Below are 25,000 nucleotides of genomic sequence, written 5' to 3'. Positions count from 1 at the left end.
CCTAACCTAACCTAACCCTAACCCTAACCCTAACCTAACCCTAACCCTAACCCTAACCCTAACCCTAACCCTAACCCTAACCTAGTTTTGAACCCTAACCCTAACCTAGTTTGAATCTTCATTAACGTTAACTTATAATATGAATGTTATTAATTACTGGAAATTTGTTTCAGGAATGCCTATTAATGAAAATCAGATTCAATATTTTTCTGTTTCTGGTTTACCTACTCAAGATAGTAGTAATCGACCTAGAATTGCTGAAGGCTTATTACGTGTGGACAGTGGCTCATCTGGAAATGATCCTGCAGGTGAAACTGGCGCCTCCAGTTCGAACCCTGTTCATACATCTTCTTTTTCTATTATTCATGATGATAATTAAATTTTTTTTTTAATAAAATAAATTCAATTCATTACGCATTTTTGCACCCTATTGGGAATTAAATATTAAAATAGAAATGGAAAATAAAAATATAAAAATTAAAGTTGATTAATGAAAGGATCATCTTGATCATCAGGTTGAGTGGGGGCAGTTTCTTCATTTTGATTAGGTTCCATTAAGTCGTTAGGTACATGTATATTTTTAACTCTTCTTGTAACCTGTCCCATCTGATCTTGAATATCTACGCATCCCTTTAGTATTGTTTCCGCAGGTTCTGTAGCTGTGAAGAAAACTAGGTTTGACGTAAAAGTTCCAGAATCTCCTTTGGTGTTTATAGCCGGATTACACCAAGGATCGGTGATCTTTAGGAACATTTTAAAGTCCATGGTGTGAGGATCGAAGTCATCAAATACTGCGATTTCTTGGTTTGTATAGTTAGTGAAGAAACCTGGAGAAACAGGCCAGTAGTAACATCTCCATCCTAACGTTTCTTTCAATTCTTTTGCTTTGTTTTTTACGTAAGTGGTTTTTCCGGAACCGGTTTTTCCCCATAACCAGTAAGTTTCTCTTCTTTCTGGTCTATCGCCTTGCTTTTCTTCTTGTAAAATGTTGCTCAGGTGGGTCAGTCCTTTTCCATGTAGAACTATTTGTTTTGGCATTTCTTTTGCTACGTCAGCTATTGTTTTTCCTTCTTTTATCATTTCTATTGCTTTGTCTATATCTGAACGCTTACCTTGTTGAGGTATTTCTCCCTTTTCAAAGAACTTGTTTTCCTTAGTGCAATATTTTCTATTATCTTCTGGGGAACCTTTTGCTGTTTCTAAATGGCATCTTTCGCTAATCATTAGTTTAACTGTATGGAAAGACTTTTGATTTTTGAAATATACGTAACCCTGTAAATGCGGAGTCCCCATTTCGCCTACTTCCTCTCCGACAACCAAGTACAGTCTAAACCGGATATAATCACATCGGTTTTTGCACAACTTTTTGTGACTATATCCGATTGTGATAATATACGATGCTGTTTTACACGAAAAAAATAAAAATAAATAAATATTTAAAAAATTTTGGGTCATTTTTTTATTTTTTGAAATTCTTCACAAAAACACATTTTTCAATAGAAATAACAATTTTTTATGTTTTATTATGTTATTAAGACTTATTTAAACATAATTTTGAAAAAGCGAAAAATAAATATTTATGATCAAAAAATCGATTTTTCATTGAAAAAGCACACATAATGATATAAAATGTGATTATATATATTTAGCCCTGTGATTATATGCGATGAAAAATGAATGAAAAATTGGCCAAAAATGTCGGTGCATCGAAAAATGTGACAATAAACGAATGTGATTATATTCAACGTGATTATATCCGGTTTTGACTGTATCTGCAGTCAATGTGCTTTATATGTTCAAATTCTTCGTTTGTGTAGTTGTTTAATGTGAAACAATATGCTCTGCTTCTGAAGTTTTGAATTTGTGACATTCAGGTAAAATATATTTTATTTTATGGGTCTGATCAAAAATTTTTCCGAACCCATAATTAGTTGCCGATAGTTTAGTATTACCTATCGGCAACTTCTGAGACTTCTGAGATATCAGAAATTATTAAGGGTGTGATCAAAAAAATGAATGAAGACGATTGGACTGATGATATGTGGTTTATGGATGTACCGATTACATTACAGGCATATGAAGAAGATGTAAGTGAAAATTGGGCTCCTCGTGGAACAAGAGCTTGGGGATTGCAGATGCAGAATGCAATAATGTATATAGACTCATTGGAAGGGGTATATCAAAGAGCTATAAGGGCTTTTATGGATACACTTAGAAGGATGCAGTTTAGGAATCGCAGAAGACCTAGAGCACTTAGAAGGCGAGGTAATAGAGAGCGAAGATTGTTATCTTGGCGACGATTTTATTTGAGTTATATGAAAAACAATTTTGAAATGTATTTAAGAAATCATAATAAAATATTTTATGAATTTCATGGTGCATGGAATAATCCATATATTTTAAGAGATATAAATTTATATTAACCGTAATTAATTTTTATTAGTCTGAATTTTGATCTTAATATTCCTTTTTTGCACTTCATAAATAAAACATGAGCTTTAGTAAAATGATGTTAGGTTCTTTGCCGCATTTAGCCTTAAATACTTATAGGGCTATGTCTCCATCTATGAGGAAGTCTATGTTTCATACGGGATATAAGTTAGCTAGGTCTATAGGTCGAACGGCTATTTCTGGTGCTAGGGCTATGTCTAGGTCTTTAAATTTGAATAGGCGTAGGGTTAACCTTAATTCTATAGGGCAAGGTAGGGTTCAGAACTGGAAGCAAATTAAACAAACAGGAACAGGTAAAAAAATACATAGAAGAGGTAGGAAAAATAGATATAGAAGACGTAGGGTTTTACGTAAATATAGGCTTAGAAAGCGAAAGTATTTTAATTGGCTCTATAGGAATAGGGCACCTATTTATTATTCATATAGTCAATCTAATGGAACTATAGGAGTATATAATTTGCCTTTTATATAATGCTACTTCAGGAGCAGTGGAATATCCAGAAGATTCTGTTTTTCTTGATAATATTAATGTAGTTACTCCTCAGCAGATTTCAACTCAACATTCTGATTATATATTATATAAATCTAGATATGAAATGTATTTTCATTATGGAGATGGTAGGTATCCGTTAACCGGCTATAGTCATGCTTATGTTAGGGTGCTTATCTTTAGGAAGTGGGGTTCTTATGTTCAAAGCTTGCAATCTAGAATTTGGTCAATGTTTAAATATCCTAATATTCTTACTTCTGGTTATGTACATGGTTTTAGACGTAGATGGCTTAAGGAATTTGGTGCTCAGCTTTATTCGGATAAATTGCTTCGTATATCTGATGAAACTAACTGGGTTACTGAATATAAGATTAATATATATCCTAATGCTCATACACGTTATAATAGTGTTGTAGATACTGATAGGTATTATTATACTATGGTTATTTTAGGTGGTTTTGGTCCTGAAGATAAGTTTTCGAATACATGGACTGCTGAACAAGTTTCTTCATTAACGTTAACTTATAATATGAATGTTATTAATTACTGGAAATTTGTTTCAGGAATGCCTATTAATGAAAATCAGATTCAATATTTTTCTGTTTCTGGTTTACCTACTCAAGATAGTAGTAATCGACCTAGAATTGCTGAAGGCTTATTACGTGTGGACAGTGGCTCATCTGGAAATGATCCTGCAGGTGAAACTGGCGCCTCCAGTTCGAACCCTGTTCATACATCTTCTTTTTCTATTATTCATGATGATAATTAAATTTTTTTTTTAATAAAATAAATTCAATTCATTACGCATTTTTGCACCCTATTGGGAATTAAATATTAAAATAGAAATGGAAAATAAAAATATAAAAATTAAAGTTGATTAATGAAAGGATCATCTTGATCATCAGGTTGAGTGGGGGCAGTTTCTTCATTTTGATTAGGTTCCATTAAGTCGTTAGGTACATGTATATTTTTAACTCTTCTTGTAACCTGTCCCATCTGATCTTGAATATCTACGCATCCCTTTAGTATTGTTTCCGCAGGTTCTGTAGCTGTGAAGAAAACTAGGTTTGACGTAAAAGTTCCAGAATCTCCTTTGGTGTTTATAGCCGGATTACACCAAGGATCGGTGATCTTTAGGAACATTTTAAAGTCCATGGTGTGAGGATCGAAGTCATCAAATACTGCGATTTCTTGGTTTGTATAGTTAGTGAAGAAACCTGGAGAAACAGGCCAGTAGTAACATCTCCATCCTAACGTTTCTTTCAATTCTTTTGCTTTGTTTTTTACGTAAGTGGTTTTTCCGGAACCGGTTTTTCCCCATAACCAGTAAGTTTCTCTTCTTTCTGGTCTATCGCCTTGCTTTTTCTTCTTGTAAAATGTTGCTCAGGTGGGTCAGTCCTTTTCCATGTAGAACTATTTGTTTTGGCATTTCTTTTGCTACGTCAGCTATTGTTTTTCCTTCTTTTATCATTTCTATTGCTTTGTCTATATCTGAACGCTTACCTTGTTGAGGTATTTCTCCCTTTTCAAAGAACTTGTTTTCCTTAGTGCAATATTTTCTATTATCTTCTGGGGAACCTTTTGCTGTTTCTAAATGGCATCTTTCGCTAATCATTAGTTTAACTGTATGGAAAGACTTTTGATTTTTGAAATATACGTAACCCTGTAAATGCGGAGTCCCCATTTCGCCTACTTCCTCTCCGACAACCAAGTACAGTCTAAACCGGATATAATCACATCGGTTTTTGCACAACTTTTGTGACTATATCCGATTGTGATAATATACGATGCTGTTTTACACGAAAAAAATAAAAATAAATAAATATTTAAAAAATTTTGGGTCATTTTTTATTTTTTGAAATTCTTCACAAAAACACATTTTTCAATAGAAATAACAATTTTTTATGTTTTATTATGTTATTAAGACTTATTTAAACATAATTTTGAAAAAGCGAAAAATAAATATTTATGATCAAAAATCGATTTTTCATTGAAAAAGCACACATAATGATATAAAATGTGATTATATATATTTAGCCCTGTGATTATATGCGATGAAAAATGAATGAAAAATTGGCCAAAAATGTCGGTGCATCGAAAAATGTGACAATAAACGAATGTGATTATATTCAACGTGATTATATCCGGTTTTGACTGTATCTGCAGTCAATGTGCTTTATATGTTCAAATTCTTCGTTTGTGTAGTTGTTTAATGTGAAACAATATGCTCTGCTTCTGAAGTTTTGAATTTGTGACATTCAGGTAAAATATATTTTATTTTATGGGTCTGATCAAAAATTTTTCCGAACCCATAATTAGTTGCCGATAGTTTAGTATTACCTATCGGCAACTTCTGAGACTTCTGAGATATCAGAAATTATTAAGGGTGTGATCAAAAAAATGAATGAAGACGATTGGACTGATGATATGTGGTTTATGGATGTACCGATTACATTACAGGCATATGAAGAAGATGTAAGTGAAAATTGGGCTCCTCGTGGAACAAGAGCTTGGGGATTGCAGATGCAGAATGCAATAATGTATATAGACTCATTGGAAGGGGTATATCAAAGAGCTATAAGGGCTTTTATGGATACACTTAGAAGGATGCAGTTTAGGAATCGCAGAAGACCTAGAGCACTTAGAAGGCGAGGTAATAGAGAGCGAAGATTGTTATCTTGGCGACGATTTTATTTGAGTTATATGAAAAACAATTTTGAAATGTATTTAAGAAATCATAATAAAATATTTTATGAATTTCATGGTGCATGGAATAATCCATATATTTTAAGAGATATAAATTTATATTAACCGTAATTAATTTTTATTAGTCTGAATTTTGATCTTAATATTCCTTTTTTGCACTTCATAAATAAAACATGAGCTTTAGTAAAATGATGTTAGGTTCTTTGCCGCATTTAGCCTTAAATACTTATAGGGCTATGTCTCCATCTATGAGGAAGTCTATGTTTCATACGGGATATAAGTTAGCTAGGTCTATAGGTCGAACGGCTATTTCTGGTGCTAGGGCTATGTCTAGGTCTTTAAATTTGAATAGGCGTAGGGTTAACCTTAATTCTATAGGGCAAGGTAGGGTTCAGAACTGGAAGCAAATTAAACAAACAGGAACAGGTAAAAAATACATAGAAGAGGTAGGAAAAATAGATATAGAAGACGTAGGGTTTTACGTAAATATAGGCTTAGAAAGCGAAAGTATTTTAATTGGCTCTATAGGAATAGGGCACCTATTTATTATTCATATAGTCAATCTAATGGAACTATAGGAGTATATAATTTGCCTTTATATAATGCTACTTCAGGAGCAGTGGAATATCCAGAAGATTCTGTTTTTCTTGATAATATTAATGTAGTTACTCCTCAGCAGATTTCAACTCAACATTCTGATTATATATTATATAAATCTAGATATGAAATGTATTTTCATTATGGAGATGGTAGGTATCCGTTAACCGGCTATAGTCATGCTTATGTTAGGGTGCTTATCTTTAGGAAGTGGGGTTCTTATGTTCAAAGCTTGCAATCTAGAATTTGGTCAATGTTTAAATATCCTAATATTCTTACTTCTGGTTATGTACATGGTTTTAGACGTAGATGGCTTAAGGAATTTGGTGCTCAGCTTTATTCGGATAAATTGCTTCGTATATCTGATGAAACTAACTGGGTTACTGAATATAAGATTAATATATATCCTAATGCTCATACACGTTATAATAGTGTTGTAGATACTGATAGGTATTATTATACTATGGTTATTTTAGGTGGTTTTGGTCCTGAAGATAAGTTTTCGAATACATGGACTGCTGAACAAGTTTCTTCATTAACGTTAACTTATAATATGAATGTTATTAATTACTGGAAATTTGTTTCAGGAATGCCTATTAATGAAAATCAGATTCAATATTTTTCTGTTTCTGGTTTACCTACTCAAGATAGTAGTAATCGACCTAGAATTGCTGAAGGCTTATTACGTGTGGACAGTGGCTCATCTGGAAATGATCCTGCAGGTGAAACTGGCGCCTCCAGTTCGAACCCTGTTCATACATCTTCTTTTTCTATTATTCATGATGATAATTAAATTTTTTTTAATAAAATAAATTCAATTCATTACGCATTTTTGCACCCTATTGGGAATTAAATATTAAAATAGAAATGGAAAATAAAAATATAAAAATTAAAGTTGATTAATGAAAGGATCATCTTGATCATCAGGTTGAGTGGGGGCAGTTTCTTCATTTTGATTAGGTTCCATTAAGTCGTTAGGTACATGTATATTTTTAACTCTTCTTGTAACCTGTCCCATCTGATCTTGAATATCTACGCATCCCTTTAGTATTGTTTCCGCAGGTTCTGTAGCTGTGAAGAAAACTAGGTTTGACGTAAAAGTTCCAGAATCTCCTTTGGTGTTTATAGCCGGATTACACCAAGGATCGGTGATCTTTAGGAACATTTTAAAGTCCATGGTGTGAGGATCGAAGTCATCAAATACTGCGATTTCTTGGTTTGTATAGTTAGTGAAGAAACCTGGAGAAACAGGCCAGTAGTAACATCTCCATCCTAACGTTTCTTTCAATTCTTTTGCTTTGTTTTTTACGTAAGTGGTTTTTCCGGAACCGGTTTTTCCCCATAACCAGTAAGTTTCTCTTCTTTCTGGTCTATCGCCTTGCTTTTCTTCTTGTAAAATGTTGCTCAGGTGGGTCAGTCCTTTTCCATGTAGAACTATTTGTTTTGGCATTTCTTTTGCTACGTCAGCTATTGTTTTTCCTTCTTTTATCATTTCTATTGCTTTGTCTATATCTGAACGCTTACCTTGTTGAGGTATTTCTCCCTTTTCAAAGAACTTGTTTTCCTTAGTGCAATATTTTCTATTATCTTCTGGGGAACCTTTTGCTGTTTCTAAATGGCATCTTTCGCTAATCATTAGTTTAACTGTATGGAAAGACTTTTGATTTTTGAAATATACGTAACCCTGTAAATGCGGAGTCCCCATTTCGCCTACTTCCTCTCCGACAACCAAGTACAGTCTAAACCGGATATAATCACATCGGTTTTTGCACAACTTTTTGTGACTATATCCGATTGTGATAATATACGATGCTGTTTTACACGAAAAAAAATAAAAATAAATAAATATTTAAAAAAATTTTGGGTCATTTTTTTATTTTTTGAAATTCTTCACAAAAACACATTTTTCAATAGAAATAACAATTTTTTATGTTTTATTATGTTATTAAGACTTATTTAAACATAATTTTGAAAAAGCGAAAAATAAATATTTATGATCAAAAATCGATTTTTCATTGAAAAAGCACACATAATGATATAAAATGTGATTATATATATTTAGCCCTGTGATTATATGCGATGAAAAATGAATGAAAAATTGGCCAAAAATGTCGGTGCATCGAAAAATGTGACAATAAACGAATGTGATTATATTCAACGTGATTATATCCGGTTTTGACTGTATCTGCAGTCAATGTGCTTTATATGTTCAAATTCTTCGTTTGTGTAGTTGTTTAATGTGAAACAATATGCTCTGCTTCTGAAGTTTTGAATTTGTGACATTCAGGTAAAATATATTTTATTTTATGGGTCTGATCAAAAATTTTTCCGAACCCATAATTAGTTGCCGATAGTTTAGTATTACCTATCGGCAACTTCTGAGACTTCTGAGATATCAGAAATTATTAAGGGTGTGATCAAAAAAATGAATGAAGACGATTGGACTGATGATATGTGGTTTATGGATGTACCGATTACATTACAGGCATATGAAGAAGATGTAAGTGAAAATTGGGCTCCTCGTGGAACAAGAGCTTGGGGATTGCAGATGCAGAATGCAATAATGTATATAGACTCATTGGAAGGGGTATATCAAAGAGCTATAAGGGCTTTTATGGATACACTTAGAAGGATGCAGTTTAGGAATCGCAGAAGACCTAGAGCACTTAGAAGGCGAGGTAATAGAGAGCGAAGATTGTTATCTTGGCGACGATTTTATTTGAGTTATATGAAAAACAATTTTGAAATGTATTTAAGAAATCATAATAAAATATTTTATGAATTTCATGGTGCATGGAATAATCCATATATTTTAAGAGATATAAATTTATATTAACCGTAATTAATTTTTATTAGTCTGAATTTTGATCTTAATATTCCTTTTTTGCACTTCATAAATAAAACATGAGCTTTAGTAAAATGATGTTAGGTTCTTTGCCGCATTTAGCCTTAAATACTTATAGGGCTATGTCTCCATCTATGAGGAAGTCTATGTTTCATACGGGATATAAGTTAGCTAGGTCTATAGGTCGAACGGCTATTTCTGGTGCTAGGGCTATGTCTAGGTCTTTAAATTTGAATAGGCGTAGGGTTAACCTTAATTCTATAGGGCAAGGTAGGGTTCAGAACTGGAAGCAAATTAAACAAACAGGAACAGGTAAAAAAATACATAGAAGAGGTAGGAAAAATAGATATAGAAGACGTAGGGTTTTACGTAAATATAGGCTTAGAAAGCGAAAGTATTTTAATTGGCTCTATAGGAATAGGGCACCTATTTATTATTCATATAGTCAATCTAATGGAACTATAGGAGTATATAATTTGCCTTTATATAATGCTACTTCAGGAGCAGTGGAATATCCAGAAGATTCTGTTTTTCTTGATAATATTAATGTAGTTACTCCTCAGCAGATTTCAACTCAACATTCTGATTATATATTATATAAATCTAGATATGAAATGTATTTTCATTATGGAGATGGTAGGTATCCGTTAACCGGCTATAGTCATGCTTATGTTAGGGTGCTTATCTTTAGGAAGTGGGGTTCTTATGTTCAAAGCTTGCAATCTAGAATTTGGTCAATGTTTAAATATCCTAATATTCTTACTTCTGGTTATGTACATGGTTTTAGACGTAGATGGCTTAAGGAATTTGGTGCTCAGCTTTATTCGGATAAATTGCTTCGTATATCTGATGAAACTAACTGGGTTACTGAATATAAGATTAATATATATCCTAATGCTCATACACGTTATAATAGTGTTGTAGATACTGATAGGTATTATTATACTATGGTTATTTTAGGTGGTTTTGGTCCTGAAGATAAGTTTTCGAATACATGGACTGCTGAACAAGTTTCTTCATTAACGTTAACTTATAATATGAATGTTATTAATTACTGGAAATTTGTTTCAGGAATGCCTATTAATGAAAATCAGATTCAATATTTTTCTGTTTCTGGTTTACCTACTCAAGATAGTAGTAATCGACCTAGAATTGCTGAAGGCTTATTACGTGTGGACAGTGGCTCATCTGGAAATGATCCTGCAGGTGAAACTGGCGCCTCCAGTTCGAACCCTGTTCATACATCTTCTTTTTCTATTATTCATGATGATAATTAAATTTTTTTTTTAATAAAATAAATTCAATTCATTACGCATTTTTGCACCCTATTGGGAATTAAATATTAAAATAGAAATGGAAAATAAAAATATAAAAATTAAAGTTGATTAATGAAAGGATCATCTTGATCATCAGGTTGAGTGGGGGCAGTTTCTTCATTTTGATTAGGTTCCATTAAGTCGTTAGGTACATGTATATTTTTAACTCTTCTTGTAACCTGTCCCATCTGATCTTGAATATCTACGCATCCCTTTAGTATTGTTTCCGCAGGTTCTGTAGCTGTGAAGAAAACTAGGTTTGACGTAAAAGTTCCAGAATCTCCTTTGGTGTTTATAGCCGGATTACACCAAGGATCGGTGATCTTTAGGAACATTTTAAAGTCCATGGTGTGAGGATCGAAGTCATCAAATACTGCGATTTCTTGGTTTGTATAGTTAGTGAAGAAACCTGGAGAAACAGGCCAGTAGTAACATCTCCATCCTAACGTTTCTTTCAATTCTTTTGCTTTGTTTTTTACGTAAGTGGTTTTTCCGGAACCGGTTTTTCCCCATAACCAGTAAGTTTCTCTTCTTTCTGGTCTATCGCCTTGCTTTTCTTCTTGTAAAATGTTGCTCAGGTGGGTCAGTCCTTTTCCATGTAGAACTATTTGTTTTGGCATTTCTTTTGCTACGTCAGCTATTGTTTTTCCTTCTTTTATCATTTCTATTGCTTTGTCTATATCTGAACGCTTACCTTGTTGAGGTATTTCTCCCTTTTCAAAGAACTTGTTTTCCTTAGTGCAATATTTTCTATTATCTTCTGGGGAACCTTTTGCTGTTTCTAAATGGCATCTTTCGCTAATCATTAGTTTAACTGTATGGAAAGACTTTTGATTTTTGAAATATACGTAACCCTGTAAATGCGGAGTCCCCATTTCGCCTACTTCCTCTCCGACAACCAAGTACAGTCTAAACCGGATATAATCACATCGGTTTTTGCACAACTTTTTGTGACTATATCCGATTGTGATAATATACGATGCTGTTTTACACGAAAAAAAATAAAAATAAATAAATATTTAAAAAAATTTTGGGTCATTTTTTTATTTTTTGAAATTCTTCACAAAAACACATTTTTCAATAGAAATAACAATTTTTTATGTTTTATTATGTTATTAAGACTTATTTAAACATAATTTTGAAAAAGCGAAAAATAAATATTTATGATCAAAAAATCGATTTTTCATTGAAAAAAGCACACATAATGATATAAAATGTGATTATATATATTTAGCCCTGTGATTATATGCGATGAAAAATGAATGAAAAATTGGCCAAAAATGTCGGTGCATCGAAAAATGTGACAATAAACGAATGTGATTATATTCAACGTGATTATATCCGGTTTTGACTGTATCTGCAGTCAATGTGCTTTATATGTTCAAATTCTTCGTTTGTGTAGTTGTTTAATGTGAAACAATATGCTCTGCTTCTGAAGTTTTGAATTTGTGACATTCAGGTAAAATATATTTTATTTTATGGGTCTGATCAAAAATTTTTCCGAACCCATAATTAGTTGCCGATAGTTTAGTATTACCTATCGGCAACTTCTGAGACTTCTGAGATATCAGAAATTATTAAGGGTGTGATCAAAAAAATGAATGAAGACGATTGGACTGATGATATGTGGTTTATGGATGTACCGATTACATTACAGGCATATGAAGAAGATGTAAGTGAAAATTGGGCTCCTCGTGGAACAAGAGCTTGGGGATTGCAGATGCAGAATGCAATAATGTATATAGACTCATTGGAAGGGGTATATCAAAGAGCTATAAGGGCTTTTATGGATACACTTAGAAGGATGCAGTTTAGGAATCGCAGAAGACCTAGAGCACTTAGAAGGCGAGGTAATAGAGAGCGAAGATTGTTATCTTGGCGACGATTTTATTTGAGTTATATGAAAAACAATTTTGAAATGTATTTAAGAAATCATAATAAAATATTTTATGAATTTCATGGTGCATGGAATAATCCATATATTTTAAGAGATATAAATTTATATTAACCGTAATTAATTTTTATTAGTCTGAATTTTGATCTTAATATTCCTTTTTGCACTTCATAAATAAAACATGAGCTTTAGTAAAATGATGTTAGGTTCTTTGCCGCATTTAGCCTTAAATACTTATAGGGCTATGTCTCCATCTATGAGGAAGTCTATGTTTCATACGGGATATAAGTTAGCTAGGTCTATAGGTCGAACGGCTATTTCTGGTGCTAGGGCTATGTCTAGGTCTTTAAATTTGAATAGGCGTAGGGTTAACCTTAATTCTATAGGGCAAGGTAGGGTTCAGAACTGGAAGCAAATTAAACAAACAGGAACAGGTAAAAAAATACATAGAAGAGGTAGGAAAAATAGATATAGAAGACGTAGGGTTTTACGTAAATATAGGCTTAGAAAGCGAAAGTATTTTAATTGGCTCTATAGGAATAGGGCACCTATTTATTATTCATATAGTCAATCTAATGGAACTATAGGAGTATATAATTTGCCTTTATATAATGCTACTTCAGGAGCAGTGGAATATCCAGAAGATTCTGTTTTTCTTGATAATATTAATGTAGTTACTCCTCAGCAGATTTCAACTCAACATTCTGATTATATATTATATAAATCTAGATATGAAATGTATTTTCATTATGGAGATGGTAGGTATCCGTTAACCGGCTATAGTCATGCTTATGTTAGGGTGCTTATCTTTAGGAAGTGGGGTTCTTATGTTCAAAGCTTGCAATCTAGAATTTGGTCAATGTTTAAATATCCTAATATTCTTACTTCTGGTTATGTACATGGTTTTAGACGTAGATGGCTTAAGGAATTTGGTGCTCAGCTTTATTCGGATAAATTGCTTCGTATATCTGATGAAACTAACTGGGTTACTGAATATAAGATTAATATATATCCTAATGCTCATACACGTTATAATAGTGTTGTAGATACTGATAGGTATTATTATACTATGGTTATTTTAGGTGGTTTTGGTCCTGAAGATAAGTTTTCGAATACATGGACTGCTGAACAAGTTTCTTCATTAACGTTAACTTATAATATGAATGTTATTAATTACTGGAAATTTGTTTCAGGAATGCCTATTAATGAAAATCAGATTCAATATTTTTCTGTTTCTGGTTTACCTACTCAAGATAGTAGTAATCGACCTAGAATTGCTGAAGGCTTATTACGTGTGGACAGTGGCTCATCTGGAAATGATCCTGCAGGTGAAACTGGCGCCTCCAGTTCGAACCCTGTTCATACATCTTCTTTTCTATTATTCATGATGATAATTAAATTTTTTTTTAATAAAATAAATTCAATTCATTACGCATTTTTGCACCCTATTGGGAATTAAATATTAAAATAGAAATGGAAAATAAAAATATAAAAATTAAAGTTGATTAATGAAAGGATCATCTTGATCATCAGGTTGAGTGGGGGCAGTTTCTTCATTTTGATTAGGTTCCATTAAGTCGTTAGGTACATGTATATTTTTAACTCTTCTTGTAACCTGTCCCATCTGATCTTGAATATCTACGCATCCCTTTAGTATTGTTTCCGCAGGTTCTGTAGCTGTGAAGAAAACTAGGTTTGACGTAAAAGTTCCAGAATCTCCTTTGGTGTTTATAGCCGGATTACACCAAGGATCGGTGATCTTTAGGAACATTTTAAAGTCCATGGTGTGAGGATCGAAGTCATCAAATACTGCGATTTCTTGGTTTGTATAGTTAGTGAAGAAACCTGGAGAAACAGGCCAGTAGTAACATCTCCATCCTAACGTTTCTTTCAATTCTTTTGCTTTGTTTTTTACGTAAGTGGTTTTTCCGGAACCGGTTTTTCCCCATAACCAGTAAGTTTCTCTTCTTTCTGGTCTATCGCCTTGCTTTTCTTCTTGTAAAATGTTGCTCAGGTGGGTCAGTCCTTTTCCATGTAGAACTATTTGTTTTGGCATTTCTTTTGCTACGTCAGCTATTGTTTTTCCTTCTTTTATCATTTCTATTGCTTTGTCTATATCTGAACGCTTACCTTGTTGAGGTATTTCTCCCTTTTCAAAGAACTTGTTTTCCTTAGTGCAATATTTTCTATTATCTTCTGGGGAACCTTTTGCTGTTTCTAAATGGCATCTTTCGCTAATCATTAGTTTAACTGTATGGAAAGACTTTTGATTTTTGAAATATACGTAACCCTGTAAATGCGGAGTCCCCATTTCGCCTACTTCCTCTCCGACAACCAAGTACAGTCTAAACCGGATATAATCACATCGGTTTTTGCACAACTTTTTGTGACTATATCCGATTGTGATAATATACGATGCTGTTTTACACGAAAAAAAATAAAAATAAATAAATATTTAAAAAAATTTTGGGTCATTTTTTTATTTTTTGAAATTCTTCACAAAAACACATTTTTCAATAGAAATAACAATTTTTTATGTTTTATTATGTTATTAAGACTTATTTAAACATAATTTTGAAAAAGCGAAAAATAAATATTTATGATCAAAAAATCGATTTTTCATTGAAAAAAGCACACATAATGATATAAAATGTGATTATATATATTTAGCCCTGTGATTATATGCGATGAAAAATGAATGAAAAATTGGCCAAAAATGTCGGTGCATCGAAAAATGTGACAATAAACGAATGTGATTATATTCAACGTGATTATATCCGGTTTTGACTGTATCTGCAGTCAATGTGCTTTATATGTTCAAATTCTTCGTTTGTGTAGTTGTTTAATGTGAAACAATATGCTCTGCTTCTGAAGTTTTGAATTTGTGACATTCAGGTAAAATATATTTTATTTTATGGGTCTGATCAAAAATTTTTCCGAACCCATAATTAGTTGCCGATAGTTTAGTATTACCTATCGGCAACTTCTGAGACATGTGAGAGGTCGGAAAATATTAAGGGTCTGATCAAAAAATATTATATATGGCGTTTGATATAGATAATGATGATTGGTTAGGGGATATTCCACTTTCACGGAAGGCATTTATTGAGGATGTAGATGTTATGTGGGCACCTAGATGGACACGTGCTTGGAATATGCAAATGGAGAATATTGATTGGTATATGGAAAGGTGTAATGAAGTTATTGCTAAATGTCTTGAGGAATTTAATAAGTTATGGAGGATTTTGACTATTAGAAATAGAAGAAAACCTCGTGCTATGAGAAGAATGGGAAGTGCAAATAGAAGAAGACAAGCGTTATTTAAGATGGTGTATAAAAGAGTAAAGCCGTTATTTTCAGCAGCAGTTAAGGAGCATCATAGAATATATATGTTATTTAATGGTGTTTGGGATACTAGGGTTTATTTTCCGGAGATAGTGTACCATAATTAATTTTTATTAGTCTGAATTTTGATCATAAATATCCATTTTTGACTTAACATTTTTTTCATGTCACTTGGATCAACATTAGCTCGTTCATTACATGGTCTTATGTATTCAGCTTATAGGGCTATGCCTTCTTCTATGAGAAGTAGGTTATATTATTCAACTTTGAATATCGGAAAAACCATGTCTAGTTCTATTGCTCTGTGAATTAGAGGTGCATATAGGAGTCGTAAGTTGTCTTGTCTTAGGGGTGGTTTGAGTAGAAAAGGACAAGGAAGGGTTCAAAATTGGAAACAGGTTCGACAGTCTGGCTCAGGAAAGAAAATTAGAAGGAGAGGCAGACGTGCACGTAGAATATTTAGGAGAAAAAGAGCTAGAAAGTTTAGGATTGGTCTTCTGAGATATTCAAGATGGTGTTTCAATAATAGACCACCTTTATATGTGTCTCATATTGATGGTAATTTTGATTTTCTTTTGTAAAATCCACCTGTTTATGGTGGTGAAAGAGAAATGAAGGTATTTCCGCCGAATCTACTTTTGCGTTTAATATACGTCATGATTTTCCTGAATCTGTTGATATTATGAAAGCTAATTATATTTCATGTAAACAAACTTGGAATTTATATATTCATTTAACACGTTGGGAAGGTATGTGTGAATTTTCGCATGGTTACGTAAGGGTTTTTGTTTTCAGAAAATGAGGTTCATCCAACGTTTCAGAAGTGCAGAGTAATATTTGGAGATTGTTTAAGTATCCATGGTTAGCAAATTAAGGTTATTGAAGAGGATTTAGGAGAAGATGGCTGAAAGATTTTGGTATTCAATTATATCTAGATAAATTAATGAGAATAAGTGAGGAAATCTGCTGGGTTACACAATTTAAATTTTGTATGATTCCAAATATTCTTTCGAAATATGAAATTTGTCCTGATGATGCGAGAAAGGGTTTGTTATGTTATATTTCTTGGATGTGAAAGTGTTCAGGATAAGTTTCATGATATGGATACACATATGAATAATAGTTCAAATGCAATGGCATATCATTAACAGTCAAAACCGGATTTAATCACATTGGGTTTTGCACAACTTTTTGTGACTATCCGATTGTGTCAAAATTCGATTCTGCTTTACACAGAAAATGATAAAAATTAATTAATTAATTAATTAAATTTGAGTGAAACTTTTAATTTTTGAAAATTTTTCATTAAAACGCATTTTTCACTTGCGAAATCAATTTTTTCATTAATACACATTATTAAGACTTTTTTAAACATAATTTTGAAAAAATAAAAAATTGAAAATTTTGATCAAAAAATCGATATTTCATTGAAAAAATCACCCATAATATTTTAAAATGTGATAATACACCAATTTTATTGTATTCTATTCAATAACATCAGATTTTGATTGTATATATAAAAAAGAATAAATAAAAGTTTAAATAAAAAAAAAAAGAAAATAAAGTTAAAAAAAAAATGTCAAAAAATGAAATATAAAAAAGTGATAATATTTATATTCTTTTTCTTTAAGTGTGTAATTGAAAAAATTCACAATTTGATTTTTTGAATTGTTATCAATAAAAACATTTCATTGTATTCATAATTGAATGAATAAGGAGTTGGATTTATTTATAGGTTTCTTCAAAATATATTTTCTTTAAACGAAAGACTTTTGAAAAAATAACGAAATATTCATTCATTTATTTATTTGTATATTTATTTGTTTATCTGCAGTATGATAATTTTTTCTTTAAGTATTGATTGATTTCTTTTCAAAGAAAATTGGTAAATTTTTATATTGAGAAACTAATTCTCTTTTTCAAAGACAAAAACAAAAAGAATTGAAAAAATATTATATATTTTACTCATGATGTAATACAAATATATTTTAAATTCATATTTTTTAAATGCAATCATGTTGGCATTTTTTCTCTGTTCACATAAAAAATGCAAAAAATATTATGCCCCATAACCCCTTCTCATCAAATTTAAATTCAGATCAAAATTCCATAAACAAATAGAATAATAATTCTTCATATTTTTGTTCAAGCAAGAAGTAACACTTCGTTTAACCTTTAAAGAGATAGCCTTTCAAATAGAATTTCTTTTCAAATTTTTTCTTCCCATTTTCTTTCATTTTCTTTCCATCGAAAGAGAAATTTGAAGAAAATTCGCTGAGTGTTCTTCAAAGCAAAATTTCATGAAGGATAGGCTTTCCAGACGTTTGGGAATTTGAAAATGAGGTTTCCCAATATTTCTTCCTTTAATAATTTGATTTTCTTTAAAATCATAAAAGTACTCAATTGAAAAGAAAAAGTTGCTAAATTCTCGTTGAAATGCAAACTTTTTTGCAAATTCCAAATGAAACATTCATCTTTCACTTCTTTCCCCTTCCTCTTCTTCTTTGCATTTGCTGCCTTTGTGTGTGCTTCTTCGATCGATTTTACATGCTTCATTTCAATTCCACTTGAGACGTCTGTCTTCGACCGAGTTTCGGAATTTTCACTGAAAAAAAAAACTGATCAGAAAGAAGGAATTATAATCTTAATAAATCTTTTATGAGTTTATTGAAGAAGAAGACATTGAAATATCATTCGTAGAATTCGCTTCTGTGAAGATCGAATGGGGGTAATTGAAAATATGGTTGGGAAGAAGTAGGTGAAGATTCAATAACTGAGAATAAAAATAAAAAAATTCATTCAACGCATATGCACTTCAACAGAGTTGCAGTACATAAACTGAGAACTGTTTGCCTATTGCTGTAACCGCTTTTGATTCATATGCTTCGTTCTTTCTATCAATCGTTCTTTCTTTCTTTCTTTGCTCGGCATTTTCCGCCTGATCATTTCCGAAGCATTCGCCTTTTGTTGTCAGAATTATCGCTTGTCTTTATAAAACGGATTCAAATGATAGTATGAATCTCAGTCAAATGAATAAATCTGCAAATATGCTTTCAACTTATTCTCGGCTTTTAGTCTTAAAAAAATTGTTCCATCACTTCCCTCTTCTTCCTCATCTCCATTTGCATTTTTCGACTCTTCCGCTGATGCAGCATGCAACGAAGGTTCTGAAAAAGAAGAAGAAGAAGAAGAATTTGAAGAAAAAATCAGTTTGGGGAGGTTTTATTGTCTGCTGATTGAACAGAAAATAGAACTGAAATTGAAGCTTTGCCATTCAGCAAAGGGAAAAGATAAAAAAAGGGAAATGCAGAAGGAATCAACCAAGAAGAAGAAAGAGAACAATTTTCGAAGAAATACAGAGAAACAGAAAATCGTTGTTTTAGTTGAGGATTATGAGCCAACGAAAGAGAAGATGGAGAAAAAGAAAATTGGACGACAAAGGAAAATGAAGTGAAGCCGTTGAAGAAGAATGAAGAAATTCATCTTTTGTGTTTGAAGCACATAACTCTTCGATCTGTGTGAGTGAAAACAATCAGAAGCCAATGAAATGCTTGGAAAACGAAGGAAAGATGCGATGAATATGAATTGAAGGAGTTTGCTGTTCTTCATTTCAACTCTGACGAAGATAGATGAAAAAAGTCGGCATTCATTCAGATGTGCTAGTGTTGCATATCACAGTCAGATAGAAACTCGTTCTTCGACGTTCAAGAGGAGAAAGCCAATGGCTCATGCACAAACATATAAAAGGGACGCAATAATAAGCATTCTGTTGAATGATGATGAAGATTGAATTAGATGATGATCTCCAATTTCTCTTCCATTGTCCCAACGCTGAAGGAAATATATTTCATTATAAAATTGCCTCTTTTTCTCAAAAGGGCTGTCCCTTCGAAAAATGAAATCCAAAAGCGGCTAACGTTAACACTCTTCGATTACCAAAAAATACTCGACAATTGGATGTCTCGAAGTTGGCGTTTCTCCTTTCTTTTGAAGCAAAAGCGGAATCAGAAAAAGAATTTCGCAGCCTTCCATGTCTGCCTGGCACAGTCCGAGAAACAGGAAAGTCTTATAAATAAAACTGATATTTTGGGGCTCTCCTTTTTTCCATTGAATTCTTGCCTTTTTTGTGATTAATATCCTTCCCTTGATATTGCCTGCCACTTTCCTTACAAAAAAAATACCCCAAACTGCTCTCCCTGCCTAACATTCCAAAATGCTATATAATATTGTGCAGATTTTGTCCTTCACAGAATTCCTTCTTGTTATCTTCATTCAACAAAACATCAATAGAATTTATTTTCACATCTTGTTCCAAATAAAAATCATATATCTTCCGTAACTTCATTTATTTCCCAATGCCTATATAATAATCTGCTCCGTTCTCATCGTATTGCTCCACAAAGCGGAGATTGGCCATTTCAATAATTATTCGGATTCCTGGGCTTTGAAGAGGATACAGATGGAAATATCTTCACAACAAACAAAACAATAAAAATTACATACATTACGTCTTTTTGTATTATTGATGAAATTGTTGTATTCCTCTTGGCCATCCAATTAACAAAAATATACAGGCAGACTTTCTTTGTTGGAAATGTCTTTCCGAGCATCCATGTCAAAATAGAAAATAATATTTCTAATTCAATAGGTAATGATTACTCACGAAATTTTCATTCTGCGCAATAGCATTCCAGTCTGAAGAAAAATATTTGATCATGGAATCCATAACATCAAAGTGAATTAATAAAGCGTTGATTTTCTCAACAGTTGCTTGTCAAAAAATATAAATGCAAAAAACTACGGTATGAATGCATATATAATATTTTGTCTTTTATGAGTTTTTATATTTCATCAATTTCTCCATTCAAACATATGCGAATTCAATATGAATGATCAAAATTTTGTTGTTTTCTGAATACATAATTTTGTTGAAATGCAGGAGAAAGAAAACACAAAACAATTTACTGGTTTGCATGATGTTTCATTTGAATTCTTGGTGATTGGATTTCTTTTTTTTTTTTTTTCTTTGTTTTTTATTGTAGAATTGTTTTCTGAACTGGAACATTGCAATGACATTGAACAAAAACAAAAAATCCTTGAAATGAACGGACTTGTGGAGGAAATGGATAAAGAAATATTCAATTCTGTTTTTACAACAGAGCTGTTCAACAAAATGGACAAAATGATTGAAGAAAAGAAAATCCCATTTAATAATGAACTTGTGCTGTTGAAGCATGTTGGATTTTGTAATGTTCTTTTGGACTTGTGGAATTTTGGCTTTTATAATACCTTGTTATGAGAAAGATTTGAGAAAATGATTGTTGAGGAAGTTAAGAAAAATGAAGAAAAGAACGAAAAGTCACTGGTCGATCTTTGTGAATGCTATCTTTCGCTTAGCTACATTACATTCCTTAAAATACGTTCAATTTGTGTACCACGCCTTCTGAAAGCTGCAATGAGGAAAGAGGAAAGCGAAGATATTCAAAAAGAAGTGGAAATGGCTTTGCTAACTTTGAGAAGCATTGAAAATAAAGTGTGAGAATTTCGATTTCCTTTTTGTTGTAGTTATTATTTTTCTTATTTTTTATTAGAAAGTGCCAAAAGAAATGTATCATAATGAAATCAAAGAAATCATTGAATATCACCAGGAGCGTCACAATCTGACACAACTTGCATATCAATCTGCTTGGCAGTTTTTTATTTATCGATTTTGGGAAGACAAAAGCTTGGAAGGTGTGGTTGTGAATGAACTGCATTTAGCGAGAGAAGCAGCAAGAGAACTGGAAGAGCTATCAAAATGTGTGGATTGGGAGAAAAAAGAAGTGGAACGAGGAAAAGAAAAAGAAGAGCTAATTTTATTAAGATGGTTCAAAACATTGGATACATATTTTCGCATATGTCGTTCGAGAAATGAAGAATTAATTGGTCTTTTCGGAAGTATTGCTTGGGTGTTAAGAGCATCAAGAGATAATTACAAAGAAATTCACTCTAATTGCAATTTTTTATTTAGAGCAGCAGCTGATAATAGAGTGGTAGAAGTTGACATCTTATTGAAAGGAGGAGCTGTTGATGCTGTTTTGGAGGAAATTCAACGGCCAACATTGAATGATGATTTGATAAGGAATTGTTATTATTTCTTTTTGAATGTTTCGAAGCGATTAAAAGAAAAGAAAGATCGCACAACTGACAAAGCGAAAAGAAAAGCCTTAAAAAAGGAGTTTTTGGAAAAGATGGAAGAAGAAGGATACGAAGACGCCATCATAAGCTTAATGAAGTTGATTTTATGGAAAGATAGTACTGGACGTTTTTCATGGAGCATTGCAGATTTCTTGTGAATGTTTGAGAAAATGAGATGCATTGCGTTTTGTTTTTCGGAATAAATATTTCACTTGTCTTTTGATTTTTTCAATGTATCGAGCACATCATTTGTCACAAAACCAGAATTTGGAAAAATAACTTGAAATTTAAAACAAAAAGATCGATTGTGACTACTTTTGAATTTGGACATCCGAAAATGTGTATGAAGTGAACATAATTCACATTCAAACGGAACTTCAGCCAATTAATCATGAGCTCTCAAAAAGAACGAAAAACAAAGGATCAAAGTCATTTGTTTTGAATCTCGAAATATTTCGTCATTCATAAAAGAACATCCAAAAACACTTGAAGTCATAATAGAAAACCATTTCAAATGGAACATTAGAATAATCAGAAAAATCAGGAATAAAAATGTTCAAAACAAACATCGAAGGGAACAAGATGAAGAGAGATGCAGTGAAAGAAAAAGAATAAAGAGAAACGAAAAACAAAAAAAATAAGCATTGGAAAAGAAATGAAACGATTTGAAAAAACCAGCACAATCAAACAAATAAGCATTTAGTGATGGACATAAAGTCCGTCATTCTTTGAATAGACAAGAGAAAGATAAATTCGAGATAAAAAATATGAAGCTTTGGACATAGAGAAAGATTATCAATAAACAACATCGTTTCAATTATAAACCGACTTAGCTGCTTCTTTTTCTTTTTCTTTCATTCCTTTTTTTAATCAGTGCAATTTCATACAAATTGTCAAACTCTTCATCACACATTGTGTTCGAGTCTTTGACTTTTCTCCTTTTTCCCAGTAAACTCAAACTCCTCTTCATTCAAATTGTTCATTCCATTTCTTTCACTCCCTCTCTCTTCACCTCTCCCTCTTCTTCTTCCAACTCTTCCTCCCTTTCTCCTTTTCTCCTTTTCTGATTCGCTTGCCCTTTCAGCACTTCTTGCTCTTTTCAACGTAGCGCTTGGTGGAAACTTATGTTCTGGTTGAAAGCGAATGTCTGTCAGAAGAAGGAATCCTGGGTGATAGGAATTGAGCGGAGTCAACGGAATCCCACGGGAAGTGCGAGTGCCAGTGGTGGAAGAAGAGGAGGAAGAGGAGGAAGAGGAGGAGGAGGAAGAAGAAGAAGAAGAAGAAGAAGAAGAAGAAGAAGAAGGATTTTCTTCATTTGAAATATGAGAAGAAGAAGAAGTAGTAGTAGTAGTAGTAGAGTAGTAGTAGTAGTAGTAGTAGAGTAGTAGTAGTAGTAGTAGTAGTAGTAGTAGAAGAAGAAGAAGAAGAAGAAGAAGAAGAAGAAGAAGGATTTTCTTCATTTGAAATATGAGAAGAAGAAGAAGTAGTAGTAGTAGTAGTAGAGTAGTAGTAGTAGTAGTAGTAGAGTAGTAGTAGTAGTAGTAGTAGAGTAGTAGTAGTAGTAGTAGTAGTAGTAGAAGAAGAAGAAGAAGAAGAAGAAGAAGAAGAAGAAGAAATCGAAGTGAATCCTTGCTGAGGAGTGAAAGGAGTGTGAGGCGTTGAATGAGGCCGAACAGAACGAGGAGCAGAAGCAGGGTGAGTGCGATACTCTGCTTGTGGGGTGTTCTTCTTTGCACTTTCTTGAATGCCCTCTGCATTTCCAGTTCTTTCCATCTTGACTTCGCTCTTTTCTCGTTTTGTTTTCTGCTTTTTGTGTGTGCTTGGCTTCTTTTTCAGTTTGTATTGCGCAAAAATATCGAACCCACCATCTGATTCTGTGCTATCAGCACTCTCAACTCCTTCGCTTTCCTCTCTTCTCTTCTTCCTCCTCTCCCTTTTCCCTTCCTCTCCCTCTCCATCTCTCTCATCCTCTTCCTCTTCCTCTTCCAATTCAATCCATCTCTTCCCCGGCATCAGCGCCAGCCCAAACGACTCTCTGTCTCTCTGCTCGATCCTCCCACTCACTGACCCTGCTGGTATCCACGACACTTTGCCTGCTGGCTGGTTGCCACAGAGGCTGTGGAAGCCACATTTTGTGCTGGAAAACGGAGAGGCAAAGAAGCCAGCAGCAGAAGAAGAAGGTGTCTGCTGTTGAGACTCAGATGGGCGGATCGATGCCAGCTGCGCAACACGCGGAAGCGGAGGAAGCGATCTTCTACGCCTACGAGAGCGAGAATTGGGGGTGGAAGAAGATGCAGAAGGAGTAGACAGTGCATCGGGTGTGCTGTACCGCATCAGCGCAACACGAGGCAAGAAGTCCTTGCTGACAGAATTGGACGAGCGTGATCCAGGATTGTGCTGTTGTGTGGGTGTTGAATGGAGTGGAGAAACAGAGCGATTTCTTGATGCCAAAAGGCAGCGCGAGGCTACGCGGGGAAGAGGAGGAGGGGTGGAAGTGTTTCTTCTGCGCTTTGGAGGAGGAGGCGCAGAGGATGAAGCTTCTTTTGTTGTTGTACGTGATGTTTGCTTGTCCAGAAGCACCACACCATGCAAAGAAGAAGCGCGAAACGAAGAGGAAGAAGGAGAAGAAGAAAGCGCAGGGTCTCTTTTAATCACCGGAATCGCTTTTCTTCTTTCTTTCTCTTCTTTCTTCTTTCGTTCTTCTTCTTCTTCTTCTTCTTCCTTTTTCCCTCTTTCTCTTTCTTCTTCATCTCATTTCTTCTCTTCTTCTCTTTCTTCTTCTTCTTCTTCATTAAGTTCCTCTTCTTCCTCTTCTTCTTCACCTTCAGTCATTGCCTCTATTGAATCTGGTGGCAGTAAATGTGCTTGTGATTTCTGTGTTAGCCAAATTGTATCTTTCAGAAGAGAAGAAAGAGAAGGAAGAAGAGAAAGAGAAGAAGAAAGAGAAGAAGAAGAAGAAGAAATAAATCGACGAATAAATCAAAATTCTTCTTCCTCCTCTTTCTCTTCTTCTTCTTCTTCTTCTTATCCATTTAATTCTTCTTCTCTTTCTTCTTCTTCTTCTCTTTCTTTTCCTTCTTCTTCTTCTAATTTAATTTCTTCTTCTTCTTCTTCTTCTTCAATGAACATTCTTTTTTCACTTGTGCACTGCTACAACAACAGAGGAAACGCCTTCTTTC

At 33.2% G+C, this 25,000-nt stretch overlaps 10 protein-coding genes across 10 annotated transcripts; 5 read left to right on the top strand and 5 right to left on the bottom strand.

Moving 5' to 3' along the window:
• Positions 1 to 477: 477 nt before the first annotated feature.
• MONOS_10226c4 (uncharacterized protein) lies at positions 478 to 1,224 on the bottom strand (the record flags this gene model as incomplete). Its single annotated transcript, XM_067862656.1, has 1 exon — positions 478 to 1,224. One exon carries the CDS (start codon positions 1,222 to 1,224, stop codon positions 478 to 480), a length of 747 nt encoding a protein of 248 aa, XP_067719416.1.
• Positions 1,225 to 2,012: 788 nt separating this feature from the next.
• Positions 2,013 to 3,710, top strand: MONOS_18320 (uncharacterized protein; the record flags this gene model as incomplete). Its single annotated transcript, XM_067871330.1, has 4 exons — positions 2,013 to 2,265; positions 2,535 to 2,607; positions 2,671 to 2,765; positions 2,986 to 3,710. 4 exons carry the CDS (start codon positions 2,013 to 2,015, stop codon positions 3,708 to 3,710), a joined length of 1,146 nt encoding a protein of 381 aa, XP_067719415.1.
• A 1,631-nt stretch (positions 3,711 to 5,341) lies between these two features.
• Positions 5,342 to 7,037, top strand: MONOS_10225c2 (uncharacterized protein; the record flags this gene model as incomplete). The annotated part of the gene is made up of 4 exons (XM_067862652.1): positions 5,342 to 5,594; positions 5,864 to 5,927; positions 6,000 to 6,073; positions 6,262 to 7,037. The coding sequence occupies 4 exons, from the start codon at positions 5,342 to 5,344 to the stop codon at positions 7,035 to 7,037; spliced, it is 1,167 nt and encodes a 388-aa protein (XP_067719414.1).
• Positions 7,038 to 7,133: 96 nt separating this feature from the next.
• MONOS_10226c3 (uncharacterized protein) lies at positions 7,134 to 7,880 on the bottom strand (the record flags this gene model as incomplete). Its single annotated transcript, XM_067862655.1, has 1 exon — positions 7,134 to 7,880. The coding sequence occupies one exon, from the start codon at positions 7,878 to 7,880 to the stop codon at positions 7,134 to 7,136; it is 747 nt and encodes a 248-aa protein (XP_067719413.1).
• A 789-nt stretch (positions 7,881 to 8,669) lies between these two features.
• On the top strand, positions 8,670 to 10,366 carry MONOS_10225c1 (uncharacterized protein; the record flags this gene model as incomplete). Its single annotated transcript, XM_067862651.1, has 4 exons — positions 8,670 to 8,922; positions 9,192 to 9,255; positions 9,328 to 9,401; positions 9,591 to 10,366. The coding sequence occupies 4 exons, from the start codon at positions 8,670 to 8,672 to the stop codon at positions 10,364 to 10,366; spliced, it is 1,167 nt and encodes a 388-aa protein (XP_067719412.1).
• A 98-nt stretch (positions 10,367 to 10,464) lies between these two features.
• Positions 10,465 to 11,211, bottom strand: MONOS_10226c2 (uncharacterized protein; the record flags this gene model as incomplete). The annotated part of the gene is made up of 1 exon (XM_067862654.1): positions 10,465 to 11,211. The coding sequence occupies one exon, from the start codon at positions 11,209 to 11,211 to the stop codon at positions 10,465 to 10,467; it is 747 nt and encodes a 248-aa protein (XP_067719411.1).
• Positions 11,212 to 12,002: 791 nt separating this feature from the next.
• MONOS_18319 (uncharacterized protein) lies at positions 12,003 to 13,505 on the top strand (the record flags this gene model as incomplete). The annotated part of the gene is made up of 5 exons (XM_067871328.1): positions 12,003 to 12,255; positions 12,524 to 12,596; positions 12,660 to 12,754; positions 12,974 to 13,355; positions 13,493 to 13,505. The coding sequence occupies 5 exons, from the start codon at positions 12,003 to 12,005 to the stop codon at positions 13,503 to 13,505; spliced, it is 816 nt and encodes a 271-aa protein (XP_067719410.1).
• A 289-nt stretch (positions 13,506 to 13,794) lies between these two features.
• On the bottom strand, positions 13,795 to 14,541 carry MONOS_10226c1 (uncharacterized protein; the record flags this gene model as incomplete). Its single annotated transcript, XM_067862653.1, has 1 exon — positions 13,795 to 14,541. The coding sequence occupies one exon, from the start codon at positions 14,539 to 14,541 to the stop codon at positions 13,795 to 13,797; it is 747 nt and encodes a 248-aa protein (XP_067719409.1).
• Positions 14,542 to 20,958: 6,417 nt separating this feature from the next.
• On the top strand, positions 20,959 to 21,979 carry MONOS_13578 (uncharacterized protein; the record flags this gene model as incomplete). The annotated part of the gene is made up of 2 exons (XM_067866292.1): positions 20,959 to 21,177; positions 21,236 to 21,979. The coding sequence occupies 2 exons, from the start codon at positions 20,959 to 20,961 to the stop codon at positions 21,977 to 21,979; spliced, it is 963 nt and encodes a 320-aa protein (XP_067719408.1).
• Positions 21,980 to 22,726: 747 nt separating this feature from the next.
• Positions 22,727 to 24,653, bottom strand: MONOS_13577 (uncharacterized protein; the record flags this gene model as incomplete). The annotated part of the gene is made up of 3 exons (XM_067866291.1): positions 22,727 to 22,986; positions 23,501 to 24,463; positions 24,644 to 24,653. The coding sequence occupies 3 exons, from the start codon at positions 24,651 to 24,653 to the stop codon at positions 22,727 to 22,729; spliced, it is 1,233 nt and encodes a 410-aa protein (XP_067719407.1).
• Positions 24,654 to 25,000: the final 347 nt, after the last annotated feature.

Source organism: Monocercomonoides exilis (assembly GCF_001643675.1).
Source record: "Monocercomonoides exilis strain PA203 chromosome Unknown scaffold63-433378, whole genome shotgun sequence".
NCBI classification, from domain to species: domain Eukaryota; phylum Preaxostyla; order Oxymonadida; family Polymastigidae; genus Monocercomonoides; species Monocercomonoides exilis.
The sequence above is the reverse complement of the archived record's forward strand: the minus strand, read 5'-3'. Positions and strand labels throughout refer to the sequence as shown.